General features: G+C 25.4%; 1 protein-coding gene across 4 annotated transcripts in view; it reads right to left on the reverse strand.

Moving 5' to 3' along the window:
* LOC122501672 (ABC transporter G family member 23) overlaps positions 1–16,234 on the reverse strand; it is a 44,680-nt gene that overhangs the window by 27,660 nt on the left and 786 nt on the right. For 2 of the 4 annotated variants that reach the window (XM_043611323.1, XM_043611324.1), the window contains exons 2-3: positions 15,211–15,356; positions 14,902–15,112 (exon numbers count right to left, since the gene is read on the reverse strand). In XM_043611323.1, coding sequence (XP_043467258.1) covers positions 14,902–14,969 — 68 coding nt within the window. In that variant the 5' untranslated portion in view covers positions 14,970–15,112; positions 15,211–15,356. The remainder of the gene's footprint in view (positions 1–14,901; positions 15,113–15,210; positions 15,357–16,234) is intronic. The other 2 variants (XM_043611322.1, XM_043611325.1) reach the window with 1 other exon arrangement.

Genomic DNA, 16,234 nt, shown 5'->3' on the forward strand with positions numbered 1-16,234 from the left:
TAAAAGCTACTTTTCTGAACAAATAGTCAAATTTAGATTTTTAGTTTTCACATTTCCATTTAACAACAGTGTTAAAATCTAAAATCGTTAATGAAAAACGACAGTCAATAAGATATTAGGAAATAATTTTACCGACATTTACTCTATCAATAGTGACTGATTATAAATTGTGTTTAGATTTTCTTGCAAATGATAACCTTTAAATTTCCTGTTTTTCCCGGCTTTGTCCTAATTTTTCCCGGTTTTATTTTTTCATCAAATTTAAATTTATTTGATTTCGAACATAAATAAATCTACAAATGGTTTCAAAAATTTGTATTAGATTTTTTATGAATATTTGCCAATAATGTTTTTTTTTAATAATTTTAATTAAAAATTTGAAAAATAATTGAATTAAACAAAGAATTGTTTCAATTTTTCAAAAAAAAAATCTTGTCTGTTCATAATTATAATTAAAAATTTGATTAATTCAATTTCATTAAAATTTTTGAAAATAATTGAAATGTAGAGAACAATTTAATTATTTATAAAGATAATTGAAATTTCGAGGAGAATTTCAAAAAATTTTTAAACATAATTGAATTTCTGCGGAGAATTTTATTACTTTTGAAAATAATTGAATTGTTTTTTTCGAATTTTATGGAAATTTATGAAAATAATTGAATTCTTGTGAAGAATATTTTTCAAAAATAATATTCAAAAGAATTTAGTAAATCTGAAAACTTTTGCTATTTATGAAAATAATTGAAGTAATTAAATTCTTTTGACAAATTATTATTTATTATTTATTTATTATTATTTATTATTTATGAAAGTAATTGAATTATTGCGAGGATTTTATAAAAAAGTTTCAAATTATTGATTTAAAAAAAATCTAGATAAACTCTATTTTTAATAATCTAATTCCTATGAAATTTTCATTCTTTTAGAAAATAATTGAATATTTGTGTAGAATTTTGTCAAAATTGTTTTTAAGTAATTGAATTCTTGTGGTTAATATAAATGAATTCTTGTTATTTATAGAAATAATTGAACTTTTACAATTAATTTTATTAAAATTCCTGAAAGTAATTTAGTTTTGTCGAAGTTTTACTATTTATAGAAATAATTGAACTTATATTGCGAATAAATTTTTAAAAATAAAATTATAATCATACGGTGACTAACTTCCCTTGATTATTTTCGAAAAATTTAAATAAAATTCTTTAAAAGAAGTAAATTATTTGTAATAGAATGTAAAGAAATTTAAATTACATTAAAAATTTTCAATTATTTGTTTATAAAAATTCAATTATCTTGAAATAACAGAATTAAAAAATCTTATTTTTCAAAATTTTCAAAAAAAACTTTGCGAAAATTCAATTTTATTAAAAAATTTGAAGTGTGTATCTTTTTTTAAATTAACTAATAACAATTTTAATTATTAATCTTCGCACTTAGAAACATGAATACATTAGAATGTGACTCCTTGTAAAATTTAATTATTTATCAATTACACAGGTCAACAAAAAAAGACTTACTTTTTTTTATGAGATAGCGGAATGGTTTCCTATGTATTTTTGGACGCTGAACACGATCCCGACTTCCAAAATTGCCCATCACGTCAGGATTTTGAGAAAAGTGGGGGTAAAGACCCCAAAAACGCTTTTTTGAGGATTTTCAAATTTTCTTTTCTCTTTAACCTAACGTGTTAGAGACTTCCACAAGGTCTTAAATTAAAGCTTGTAATGTGAACTACAAGATCCATATCCATAAAATAAAAAAAAATTAAAATTTTTTTCAAAAAATGGGTTTAAAGACACCAAAAATGTGTGTTTTTGGATTGCTTTAATAGACTTTTTGCAATTGCTTGGATTCGCTTGAGAATGGTTACTCAGAGTTTTTGGGGTCGCTGATTACGAATCCGATATTAGTTTTCAAAAATTAAAAATGGCGGAACCAAAATGGCAGATGTAAAGATTAAGAATTGCTTGGATTCGCTTGAAAATTGTTACTTCAGGGTTTTTGGGGTCGCTGATTACAAATCCGACATTTTTAATTTTAAAAAAACTAATATCGGATTCGTAATCAGCAACCTCAAAAACCCCGAGTAAACATTTTCAAGCGAATCCAAGCAATTTCAAGAAGTCTATATTAAAGCAATCCAAAAACACACATTTTTGGTGTCTTCAACCACATTTTTTTAAAAAAATGTTAATTTTTTTTATTTTATGGATATGGATCTTGTAGTTCACATTACAAGCTTTAATTTAAGACCTTGTGGAAGTCTTTAACACGTCAGGTTAAAGAGAAAAAAAATTTTGAAAATCCTCAAAAAAGCGTTTTTGGGGTTTTTACCCCCACTTTTCTCAAAATCCTGACGTGATGGGCAATTTTGGAAGTCGGGATCGTGTTCAGCGTCCAAAAATACATAGGAAACCATTCCTCTATCTCATAAAAAAAAGTAAGTCTTTTTTTGTTGACCTGTGTTATTAAATTAAAATACTTTGAAAATTCGATTTTTTAAAAAGTTTTTAATGAAATTCTTTCATTCTTTTTTTTGTCACCGAGGCTACTATTTTCTACTTTTTTTTCGTAATCGAGGCTACTATTTCCTACTTTTTTTTAAACTCATAATGGAGTGCGAAGCCTGAACCTGGAAAATTTGGAAAAGTCAGGGAATTTGAAAAGAGTAAAAGAGTGACAACCCTGTTTTACTACTTTTTTAGTAAAACATTTCTGGTAACTTTTACTACGTTCGAAGTAAATTTTTATAATTTTTTACAAAAATGTTCTTTGAACGTAGCAAAATTTACTCCGAAAGTAGTAAAAGTTACCAGAAATGTTTCACTATAGATGTAGTAAAAGTTACTTTATATTTTTCTTCGTGTAATGAATTTGTCGGAATTTGTTTTCCCTAAAGAATTAGTGGATATCTTTTAAAATTATGTTAGGGAAAATTCCTATAAATTAATGAACATTTTTTCTCCAAAGCTTTCTGTTCGAATATAGTATTTCATTCATTTTGTTAAAGTTCCCATTCAGTTAGTCAAGTTTTAAAAAATATTTAAAATAACAAAAAACTAGTTCGAAGAAAAGTAATAACCAACTTGAAGAACATTTTGAAATGAATATTAAAAATAAAAATTTGTGTAATTGTGTTTGCCAAGATACTTTTCATTGGAAGAGTTACACATCGAGCAAAGTGTATACGCGTAAAAGTTGCGCTTTCATAAGAAATACACAAGTGTCAGTTCTTATGTACTGAAGTGTTGTAATTGGAATCGGTTATGAGAAATGGAATAGGTTAGTGAAAATGTTCATGTACTCAAATAGATATACGTATATATATACATATATATTGACGATTGCGAGTTTGTTTCGCTTAGGTTTTATCAGCGACCCCGTCTCCCGTTTATCCGGCTCTATGGTGCAATTTACGCAGCTCGCAGTGAATGTTAGATTATAATTGGGCTGGCAAGGTTGGGTAATTTGGTAGGAAAATTGATGCAGCATGCAGCTCTTGCAAACTCAAATGGTCCTTTCCTCAACTGCAAACCTCCCAATCTATGGGGATTTCCCATTCTAAAATTTACTTCTGCATAGTAGTTATGTCTTTTCTGTCTGGAACCGTTGTGAAATTTAAATCTTAGGTTTATACAAAATGAATACATTTGAATAATGAGAGAATAAAACAGCCAAGTTAACTCGTTTCCTAAATAATTGCAATAAAATTACGAATTACTGCAAATTTTAATTTCAATTGTCTCGAAATTCGTTGTTCCCAAGAAAGGTAACGAAGAAGTGATTTGATTAATTTTTAACTAATTGTGCCATAAATAGTCATAAAAGTTTATTGGCACTGGCGCATTTTTTTTATTATAAACAAAAAGCACTCAATTTATGAAGGATGTTGAGAATTGACGAATTCCTGGTAAAGTGAGGATAAAAAGATGTATAAACAAAAAGGCTCGTTGACTTTGACGTCATTCTTATATGCAAAAGAACTCGTAAATATACATTTGTTATATACATTTTCATAGAAAAAAGAAAATATATTCTCCGCGGTGAAGTCCTCTTCCATTTCTAAGTTAAAGGACTTAATCCGTTATTGACGCAGTCGCAGTTGTCTTTTTTTTCGATTATCGCAGTTGAATATTCATAACAAAGTCAAGATGGTGATCTAAATACTTGCGCGATACTCCTATTCATAATTATGAATAAGAAAATCTATAAGAAAATCAAACAGGTATAATAGCAATAAAAAGTTGTATTTTTTCCAAGAATATTGTTCAAGAAGTTCATAAATTTTCACCAATATTTTTTTCAGCTTTTTATATCGCATACACTCGTGAAGCTCTCTTGAACAGACTTTATTATTTCATATACACTATATATATACCTTTATTCATTACTTCATCTATTTCTTTGATCAAAGTCTGAAATTTAATGCAAAACAACTGAGACTTATTTTTTCCCTCTTTGTATATTATATGCGTTTGGAATTTTATTACAAATTACAAAAAAAGGGTGACTTCTTTTAAATTCAATTTTCCAGACAATTGTTCATTTTTCTTTATAAGTCTATTATCTACTATCGGTTTCTTATTTAAATGCATGTACTGAAACGGAAGTTTTTCTTTTTTTTTTTGTTTTTTGAATGAAAGGAAAAAACTCTTGAACTATCGCGAGCTAAAACAAGCCGTCTCGGTTTTAAAAAATTTCGTTACAAGAATACATAATTACAATCTGTGCAAGTTCGATTAGCATGACATACGCGACGTGGCCTTCTCGTGGCCGTTTTAGCGTCTCCTACAGCAACTCCTCACTTACACCAGTGAATAAGTGTGCATGTGTATTGTTATAACTATAAACGTATCAAAGATACTTTCGAGGCAAATTAATCGAATCGCCTCCTGTTAAATTATTTCGTTGTCTCATGTTTCACAAATTACACATTGCAGTTAAGCATTCTATCACTAACACTGGGGAATTCGCTGATTCATAGCATAACCATTTATTTCTATTAAGAATTTTTCTGCTTTTTTTAGTATGAAAATTGTAACAAAAATTCTGGTTAAAGTACGAAAAAACTCCATTTGTTTATTCTTTCAATTTTTTAATTACATAACAATCATCGCGTATTATGCGTTAAAAGAAAAAAAAACTGTTTCAGAGGGATTGCACCATTCTGAAGAGGTATTATGTAATTAATTATAATTAATTGTCTAAAATAAAAAAAAAAGTTTTTCAGTCAAATTTTACTTGCGTAATACATACGTATATTTGACGAAAAAAAAGTTTGTTTAAATTTTAAAAATATGAAAATTTTTAAAAATATCCTTTTTAATATGAAAATTTCTTCGAAAATTTATTGCAGGTAACTTTCACGTTATTACAAGTAGACTGTAGGATATAGTAAAAAAAAAAAAATAATGCTGGTTTAATCTCGTGTATACGAAAAGTAATTTATAATGTTATTCTATTCTAAAATGTAAAGTACGGCTGACAATACAATTCCGCTATCACTTTAAAATACTCTCGCTTTTTGCAAGTAGAAACAGATTGGTGCAGTCAGACTCTATTCTAGTTCAATTATTTCTCAATATTTTAAATTTCAAAAAGAAATATATTTTTTTGCAAAATGTCAATAAATAAATCAAATATTATTCAATTTTTTTATACACTATTTGTATTAGAAAAATAATAAATTATATTTTTTTCAGGTTTCCAATTCAGTATAGTGAAATCCGGAAAGTTCTTATAAGTGTAAGTAAATAAATAATTTTCAATTTTTTCAACTATATTCGTAATTACGTTTAATCAGTTATACTCAAAGGTTTAAATAACGATTTTTAACTTTGAAAACTAATTAAATTATTCAGAAAATAATTTTTTTTATATAGAAAAACTCTTTATTGTTTTATTAAATAATTCATTATTTTAACCACTTTTTTAATAAAAAGAGATCAATTTCACGAATACGTAGATAAATTTGACTCAAGTAATAATTATATGGTTAAAGTAAATATTTACTGATAATAATCAATTATACTATATCATTTGAATCAATTAGTGTTTTTTCAATTTGATTAATTTGTATTCAAACATCACTTTTAATGAATGTTAATAATACGAGGAAAATTTGTTCCTGTCATAAATTTTTAAGTTTTTGAATAAAAGATTCAGGAAGTAAAAAAAGTAAAAATGTTTACTAATTAGAATTAGTGTATAACTTTTTGCTTTTAGTATACTTTACTAATAAATCGTAATTTCTACTAGTTTATGAGTAGAATTTACTAAATTAAAAGCAAAAAGTCAGTAAACATTTTTACTATTTCAAATTTAGAGAGTATATACAACAATAAAATGAAAAAGATAATAAATAAATAAATTCGGTGTAACATATAATATACAATTAATTTATTGACATTTATGGAGCAGTAATTTAAATTTGCGCCTTAAATAATAAAAAAGTAACCCAGTGAAAACATGTATAATATACGCATGGGGTATGCTGTATTTCTTATTTCATAAGTGGGTGTAAACTCTGAATTATTTTAATGATGTGTTATTAAACGTCTGTTTTTGAATACCGGGGTTTTTTTTATTTCACGTTTGCGCACGCAAATGCAGATATAGTATAGTTACATATATGTATGATCGATTTGAATGACGTTGCTGGTCAATAAAAAAGTAGCCTGAAACATTGATATTCAATTATGAATATTCTTTCATGCTTTTCGTGTCCCTAAATGTAAACGGAATTTAATCTTCCCAAAGTTTAGGCGCCATAATCTGCGCCCAACTGAGCTTTTCCTTTAAGAATAAAATTAGAAAATATGCAAAATTTGAAGAACTTTATTTAAGTGCAAATTTTTTAACTGCTTGAATCAAATTTGAGAAAAATTTACTTTTATTTTAATTTTTAAGTTCTTTTCTTGAACCAAAAAAGTTTTATGCATACGAAAAAAAATTGTATCTAGAACAGCGATACTTTTTCATGGGATTACATATTAATTTTCTTTCGATGACATCATAAAATAAATTTCATACCTAATAATTATATCAGAATTTTGACATTTCACGAAATTTGTACCTAATTATAATTAATTATTGAGGATAATTGAAATCAAATTTAAATTATGCAAATTTATCATATTATAATTTGAAGAAATATGGAAAATTTTATAAATTTTTTTTTAAGTACATAATTTAGAAGTAATTTGACAATGAAGTGTCTAATTCTATTGTAGAAAATTTAGTGATTAATCCCTTTTAACTTCCTTCTTCAACTTTCAAACTGGCCGTGTCCTTGTATGGTCTTCAGTTTTTTGTCTTTAAGGTTACTGAGGTGAAGGAAAACGCAACACGTCACATAGAGTAGGTACGAGATGTTGATTTTATACTCGTTTATCTAATATTGACGTTCTATTAGAATTTAGAAGTCATAATGATCAAAAGAATTAAAAAAGTTTAAATTCCTTTGATTTCTTAAACGAATTTTCTTGAATTCTATCACGGGGACAAAAAAAATGTTATTATTTTGAAAAATATTTCTATTATATTAGCATTGTTTTATTTTTTTTTTATATAAAATTTAATTTTGTAGTCGTACGATAGTGAGTTTTATTTTAATTTAACTGAAACGCAGCGGAACTTATAATTCAGTATTTTTAATTAATTTTCTATCATTTACTTTCCAAATCTGAGTTAATAAAAATGTTTACTGATTTGAATTAATGACTGACTTTTTGCTTTTGAATTAATATATTTTACTAATAGTCATTTCTACTAAGGTATTAGTAAAATTTACTATAATTAAAAGCAAAAATAGTTTAGCAATAGTAATTTCTACTAATTTATTAGTAAAATTGACTAATTCAAAAGCAAAAAGTCAGTAACTAATTCAAATTAGTAAACATTTTTAGTTTTTACTAATTCAAATTTAGAGAGTATGACATTATCAGAAATTTTATGATCCATACAAGTTATGAAGGTTCAAATGAACGAAATTTTTTGCCACTATAAATATTTATAAAAATTATTAACCGTTATGAAAAGCAAGAATAAAATTAAACATTTAAAATCTTTGTAATTAATTTTTTTAACGTTTGACGCAACTTTATTGCAATAAAATTTTAATTTAAAGAAGAAATGAATAATTTCGTTCATTTGAATATTCAGAATTTAAAGGACATGACATTTTTTTCCCCTTACAACTCTTAAAAAATTTCTTAAAAGAAATAATTTGATATTTTGATTTGATCAATATTCTTGATAATTTCTTTTCGTGTGAATTTAAGTAATGTGTTTCGGTATATTTTACATGTAAGCAGACAGTATGTTGAATTTAAGACTGATCTAAAATTAAAGTATTTTTTGTTGTATTATTTGTTTAAACAATTATCATTCTAATACAAAAATATTTTCGCACATTTTTTTGATTATTTATTTAATTTCAAGACTTCGTATAAATATATTATATATAGGTACATAAATTGGTGATAAACTCAACGTTAGGTCTCAAGGCGGATCAGTCTGCACTTTCTCAATTCACAATATACGTAATCGATTAAATAAGATCGGATTTTTAATTCTAAAGAGTCACTTTTTCTTTTAAAGATGTTATGAGTACTTGATATTGCAGAAATTTTCTCTTAAAAAACTGAATCAAATATTTTGAACGATTATTCGTATAGTCCTTATATTCAAACGTAAAATCATTTATATAATAATACGTATTAAAAAAGGAAAATAAACATTTTCCTCATTTTCGTTGTTATTAATGAAAAACGTAAATATTTCTATTTTTAAAAGAAGTAAAGTTTTGATATTTTTGTTTTTTTAAATATAAACTTCTTTTTATCGATTTAAAAAATCTGCGATGTCATTTTGATTTGTCTGAGAAGCTGAGTGGTTAGCATATAAATTCCTCTTCTACTTCTTTATCACAAAAACATCATTTATAAAAACGAGATTTAAAATTAAAGTATCATTGTATAAAAAAAGTAATAATAAATTGACGTAATTATTTGAAATTCTCTATATAATTAATGGTGAGAAAAAAAATATGTATTTTTTATTATATATTTTTATAAAAAAAAAAATTTGATGTAAATAAGAATATTGTCATCTTTTACTTTTTTTTTGTTTACATATAGAGATTGGATTTTCATCAAAATTTGTAGGTTTAGAATCCTTTGCTGATTTAAAGTAGTAGAAATATCTTATATAAGAGACTTGTTTTTATCAATTTATTCTGACCAAAAATGTTCTTATTTACATAATGAGAAAGAAATAGAATTACGTATTAAGTTAGATATTTTACAAAGTATTAGGATTAATAGAAAAGTATGTTATGTCACTAAGTTGAGCAGTTTAAATTTTGCAGGATGCCTTTATTGATATTGCAAATTTTGTTTATTTCTTTATTATTTTTATATTTTATTTATTATATTATATACTTATTTATATAGTTGAGGCTATTGAACTTGAAAAATGTTTTCTTGTTTAAATATTGATTGTTTTTTTATTATGTAAAATAAAATTTTTAAATGTTCATTTCTGTGCCATAATTGTCCATAAAACATTGTATATTAGTATGTTTTATCAACACGACTGTTTGTACTTATTTTTGCATTGTCATCTCATAACCAATCACGCGAGAATGTTATTTGTATAATTTCACTGACTTAATCACCTAATAATAATTTGACTATACAAATGTCGGTTATTAATTAATATATGTACCTGCAATTTACTTTTGCTAATTAATATTATTATTTAAATAAATATTTCTTGTGAAATATGAAATTAAGACACCTTCATGTTTGCTGTGCCTGCAGATATTATGTTCTAAAATAAATGCACACATGACAAGAAGATTAGATGGTATTTTAAATTCGTGGAAATTATTATATGAATCATTGTGAGAATCTCAAAATGTCATTGGTTATTGGTGCGTGCAAGCATGTACAAATGAGTCTGTATATATTGTATACGAAAGCGATCTAACTTGTTGTTTCTTCCATAATTCCATCCTGTTTGTTAAATTTGTTATATTTCAGTTTTTAAGTTTGTAATTATTATTACATGTCTAATATGTCAAGCATTGTTCTGTTTCTATGCTGCAATCTAGCTCTGCGTAGATAGGTATATATGCAAATACTGTTAATTATATTTTAAGAAAATATCTTTGGGTTTTGGATTATAAAGTAAAAATTTTCCAATTTCATAAAAAAGGAATTAAATTTTTATCAATTCATAGGAATAATATTTAAATTAATACTGAAAAGAAGATTAAAATTTAAATTGTCGAGTTTTTAAAATTGTGGTTGTCTCATGAAAATCAGACGCTTCTCTCTTTTTTCTCTCACTCTGATATGCAATCTTTATGCGAATTTAAATGTTTGTATGATTTCACTTGTTATATCACAATATTTGTATGAACATTATCATCAAATGTTTTAATTGAAAATATAAATTAGTTTTTATGCCGTATTTGGAAATTTATGTTTACGTGAGACACATCTTACAAAAGGTATAGAAAATGATTGGTGCAAAATTTATAAAAATAATTTTTGAACGTTTAATTCTTGTATAACCACGTGTTTCAAAAATTGAGTGTTGGACTCAACTCACCGACTCATTCCTTATTTTAATTAAAACATTACATTACTTATTTTAAAAGGTAGAAAATGTTTGCTAACTTTTAGTGTTAGTAATTTTCAGCACAAAATATTTTTATCTATACAATATATTTATTTGTATTTAATAAAAATTATTTCGAATTTTCAGATTTGGAGAGACGACGTGGCGCCACTGTATGGACAGGATTAGTTTCAAAAACAGCGTGGATCTGAAGAATTGGTGCAAAATTTGAAATTATACATTCGCATGTCTGGTTGAACCACGTGCTTCTAAAAGCACCTTTAATTCGAAATTTTAATTTCACCAAAGTGAGTGTTAACGTCGGTAGCGCATGCGTTTCGTTCGACCACGTGTTTCTAGAATCACCCTCGATTCAAATTTTTAATTTCTATAAGTAAGTGTTGTTTTCGGGAGTGCTCGAATTTTTTATACTCGCGATCAAGTGACAAGTAGGGTGTTATAATTTTTTTCAGTTATCTTAAGGTACCGGGAGTGTTCGTAATATTTAAAACCGCGATCGTATGTAATTGTAAAAATTTCACCCTTTTCCAGTTTGATGACACGTGGTTCGGGAGTGCTTGAAATTTCTACAATCGCGAATATAAGTTGTTCTTTGGTAACTTGAAAAGACACTATAAAGAAGCAGCTCTAGGATAGAGGTCGGGCACAGGCTGAAATTTATTTCTGTAAGTTTAGCATGTTTTTTAGTATTTATATAATTATTCTTCATTTTCTTAATTTCTTTTTCTCACGAAAAAAAGTTAGTCGGACATTCAAAATTTGTAAAGTTTAATTGAAAAAGAATTCTGGATTAAAATTTCTATAAAACTAGAAGTCATTTATATGTCAGTACATTAAAGAAGTTTTAATAGAATTAAAATGTATATTTGTATAAACTCTAAATTCCGCAATATATTCAAAGTTAATGATCTCATGAATTAATCATGAGATTTACTTTAGCAAATATTGTAGAAGTGCATAAAAAACTGATTAATTACTAAACTTAGCATAAATTTTGTCTATAGAACATTTAGGATTTATTTATAGGTATATTCTATTTAGGTAAAAAAAAATTTTTGACTCAGATGAATTCAAAAGCAACTGCAAATATATAAACTATCAAATCTTAAGGTTATTTATTTACCTATTTGTTAAAAACGGAACAAGAAAAAAATAATAATTTGTTTACTTTAAAGCAGCTACTTTGAAAATTAATTTTGCAAAACTATTATTATACACACTTCAATCAAATATAAATAATTAAATTGATGTAAACTTCAGTGTACATATAGCTACATCAAAAAAAAAAAAATTTTATTTAAACCAATTATAGTTTATTTGAGTCAATTAAAAGTATATTTATCTATCATGGAAGGACGTAATCCTACTTATTTACTAAATTAGTTATTTATTTTAAACAAAAATTTTATTTGACATAATATGCAACTGAATAAAGATTCAGAAAACAATAAATAACAAAAAAATGATTGAAAATGGAAAATTTATTCAAGAGTACGTTGCCTATTTGATTTTAATAGATGTGCTGCCATCTTGTAGAAGTAGTGGATATCCTCTTGTCAACAAAGGTTTAGAAAAAAGTGTTTAATTTTTCAAATATGTAAATAAAATATTTTTGCACTTTGTTAATGAATCATGATTTTTTCTATTTAGCGTAAACTTGTAAAATTTACGGGAAATTTTGTTTATATATATTTACTTGGAAATATTTTCAATTTAACAATTTTTTGTCATGGTTCGTTTTTTATTTTAATGATAAGTGTAGCTAAACATTAATTAATAACGTTTTAAAAAAAGCATAATTAAAAAAATTGAAATTTTTAAAAAATATTGTTATAAAGCTTTAGAAAATAATTTATATATTTTTAAAATTAGAAATTCTGTACTATTTTTTTCAATGTTCATTGTCCTTCTAATTCTCTATTTTTAATTATTTCTAGAGAAATTATTTACAATTGAGTGTAATGAGAGTAAAAAAATAATTGTGAAATCAGATTATTCACATTACTTTCAAGGATCACGAATATAAAAATGACATTGAACTCAAGATTGAAGATATCGTTTTGTTTTAAATTAAACCACTTTTCTGTGAACATGTATCAAAAAGTATAGAAATTTTGATAATTAATAATTGTTAGAAAAGTAAAGTTCTGAAATAGTTTGAAATTCTTCATAACTTAATTGTGTACATTTTGAAAAGAATTCTGTATTTTAACCACATTGCTTTTGAGTGTTCGTTGAAGGTGAGACGATATTATTCGTTTTATTTTACAAGACTAGAGGCGCGGTTCATGTGTAGTCACCCTTCCGAATCGCCGGGAACAGATTTATTTTGTTTTTCACAAGGTTTCAGTTTACTGAAATTATTTTTTTGTTTTTTTGCGAATAATTGAGGAAAAGAAAAGTAGAAATAACTTCTTGACAATTAGAAACAAAAGAGTGAATCCAATTAGGTTAGAGAATATTTATAGCTTTTTGGTCTGAAAGGTGTATAAATTTAATTAAATCAAAAAATTAAACATTATTGCAGTAATAACAAAGAAAGAATTTTGAGTATAAATTTTAGAATTATCTTTCGAATTTTCGGGTTTTTTTCGTAAATGTTTTTTAACGTGGACTCAATTAATATGATATTGGAGTTTTTCAAAATATAAAATGGGAATTCATGGGGGATTTACCGATGGAAGGTAATGTGGTTCAAAACCGGTTTTATGGTTAACGATACCAAACAGGTTTCAGTTTTAAATGCTTTGGTGGTCGATTCCTGAATGCATTGAAGCGTGATGAAATCGAAAATTAAGTTGCGAGAAAGAGAGAGAGAGAGAGAGAGAAATAATTTAGGTGGGGAGAAAGGGATGGAAAAGCGTAAATTCCCAAGCCAAAGTTCATTCTTCACACAACTTGGCTTTCTGAATCTGTTTGATCTCTGGAGCAGAAAAGTTGTGTGTGATGAACATTGCCTTTCACTATATACGCACGACGATTACCAATCACTTTCACGCGCGTTTATGAACTCGACTTCATTTTGATGTCATAGGTTCCATGTATGTTGCAAAATTAAATTTTCCAAACCAGCTGCTTTAAAAATAATTAACAAAAATTATGAAAATTTGGAGTTAATTTTAAGAAAGTTGGACATTTTAAGCATGAAAATTTCTTGTCATACTTGAAAATAATAATTCTCGTAAAAGAATTTGTGGAAATGAGGTAATTTGTACGGTTCGTTTCATAAGTGTTTATATATATGAAGGTTTTTGTTTTGAAATGATGAGTAGTGGAAATAATTGAAAAAATACGTAAAAGAGGAAAAATAATACAGAAATTGGGAAATTGTTAAGAAGAAAACAAAATTTAAAGGAACTGAGTTTTATATAATAATTTAAAGAGAAAAAAACAAGAAACTCTTTTGTATTTTAATCGCAGTAATTAAAAAAGATGTGTAAAAATAAATTTTGTCCTAAATCCGAAAAACGTTAATGCAAAAAAATGAATCGAACAAAACAAAATAAAAATACCGTTTGTAATTTTTTTTTCTTTTAAAAAATATATAATGAATTTTTTACTGGACACCTTTACTCAGCTCGAGACTTTGTACAAGCTAAAGTTACCTATATATGAAGCTCATAACCCAAACAACTTCTCAAAAATAAAAAATGTACAAAAAGTGTGGCTTGTTTTTACACTTAGTTTTTCGGCTTCATCAAATACTGCACCTCTTTTCGTTATTTTTACTTCTTTTGATTAACTTTTTCAAAGAAAACTTTTCATTTCGAATATTTAAAATTATAATTTATATTATATATTATATTTTTTCATTTCACATGATAGACAAAACTGTATACAGTTTTGTCTATCATGTGAAATGAAAAAAATTTCACTGTAAAATTTTTTATAAAAAAATAAGATATTAAGATATTTTAAAACCTGAGGTTAATTATCATAACGCACAATTAAGAATTCGATTTTTTAACAACTCGACAGGAAACCGATTCCTCTCTCTTTCGCTCATATTCAAGATATTTTTGTCGTCGATTGAGGAAAGTAGAAAGCAGTATAATGGTCAGATATTCTTGTGAAATCATCCTTTAGTATTTTGTCAATAAAATTCATTATCCTAGTATGTACTATAATGTACATCTAAATGAACTGAAAAAAGGGATTCTTTTGAATTTAAAATAGATGGTGACGCAATTTGGTTTATTCAAGAAAAAAAAATGTTCTTAAGGAAAGTAACAAAGAAATCAAACATACCAACTGATACTCCAACTAAACATCTTCCTTATTTTTTCTCTTTGAATTTCTTCTTCCTTTGTAGGCATTTTTAAGATTTAACTTAACTTTTTTTTCGAAAATCAACTTAATGTTCGTTTTTAATTATTATTTTAATTAGTCCTGATCATCACTTTACGTCAATTTGTTTATTGTATATATAATGTTTTTGATTCACAACACGAATTAAAAACTGAAAGTAAAATACGCTTTAAAACAAAGAACAATTCCTATTTTTAAATAGCAATTGTTAAATTAAACCGAGGAGCAAAGATTTCTAGAGATGATTACCTTGGAATATAATTTTTTCTACGCACAAATTTTATCCATATAGTATTCTAATAATAATATCTTGCTTTCATGTGCGAATGTCTACATATTCGTTTTATTTTATCTCAGTGTAATATGTTGTTAATTGTATTTTTGCTTTTTAAAACCTAGAAAAAAGTAAATTCATTTTTTATTTTGATTTTCAAAATTTAGTACGATATTAACAAATTGTTAAGATTTGCATATCTATAAATGAAAATAAATTAAAAACAAATTGAATGAACAAATAAATGAGTCATAAAAATTAGCTAGAAAAGTTTTGAAAATTTGTTCTATTCTGAAAAATACAACAACTTTTTCAATACACAATGAAATATTTGAATGAACTTTGATTGCATTCTTGAAATTGAATGAAAAAGAAATTACGTATTTTTAAAATGTTCGTTGTCAGTTCATCATTCAAAAGCGAACTCGAAACCTACTTATGAAATTGAAATCGTGAGAAATTTCCTTCTACTTACATACAAGATGAGAAAGGACTAATTGACTCAATTTTTAAAATCATTCCAATTTGTCATGAAATTCTTTGTCATGCAGATAAATTTTATTGCGAATATTGTCTATTTGTTCTTGACATTAAATTTCTGACAAAATAAAAAACTTTTACCAAAACTAATTCTAATGCTTTAGGAAATAACCAACTATATAATTTACTAAATACTTGACATATATTTAAGGAATAATTAACATTAATTTTAAAGATTTAAAACATTTGTTTGTAAATATTACAATCGTTAAGCTTTAATAACAATTAACAAGTACATGATAATTCTAATCAAATAAATGTTAGTGTACCTCAATAAATTTATGCTATTTATAATCATTTTTTCATTGAAAAATATTTATTTGATTCAAATAACCGATTTTTCGTCTAATAGCAAATAAATGTTTATACTTGAATCAAACAATATTTCTTTAAATCAAATAAATTGCATTTGAAACAATAATTTTATTCTTATATAAATATTTATAAAAATTACTGACT

This window comes from Leptopilina heterotoma, unplaced genomic scaffold (genome assembly GCF_015476425.1).
Source record: "Leptopilina heterotoma isolate Lh14 unplaced genomic scaffold, ASM1547642v1 Lhet_212, whole genome shotgun sequence".
Classification (NCBI taxonomy): Eukaryota; Metazoa; Arthropoda; class Insecta; order Hymenoptera; family Figitidae; genus Leptopilina; species Leptopilina heterotoma.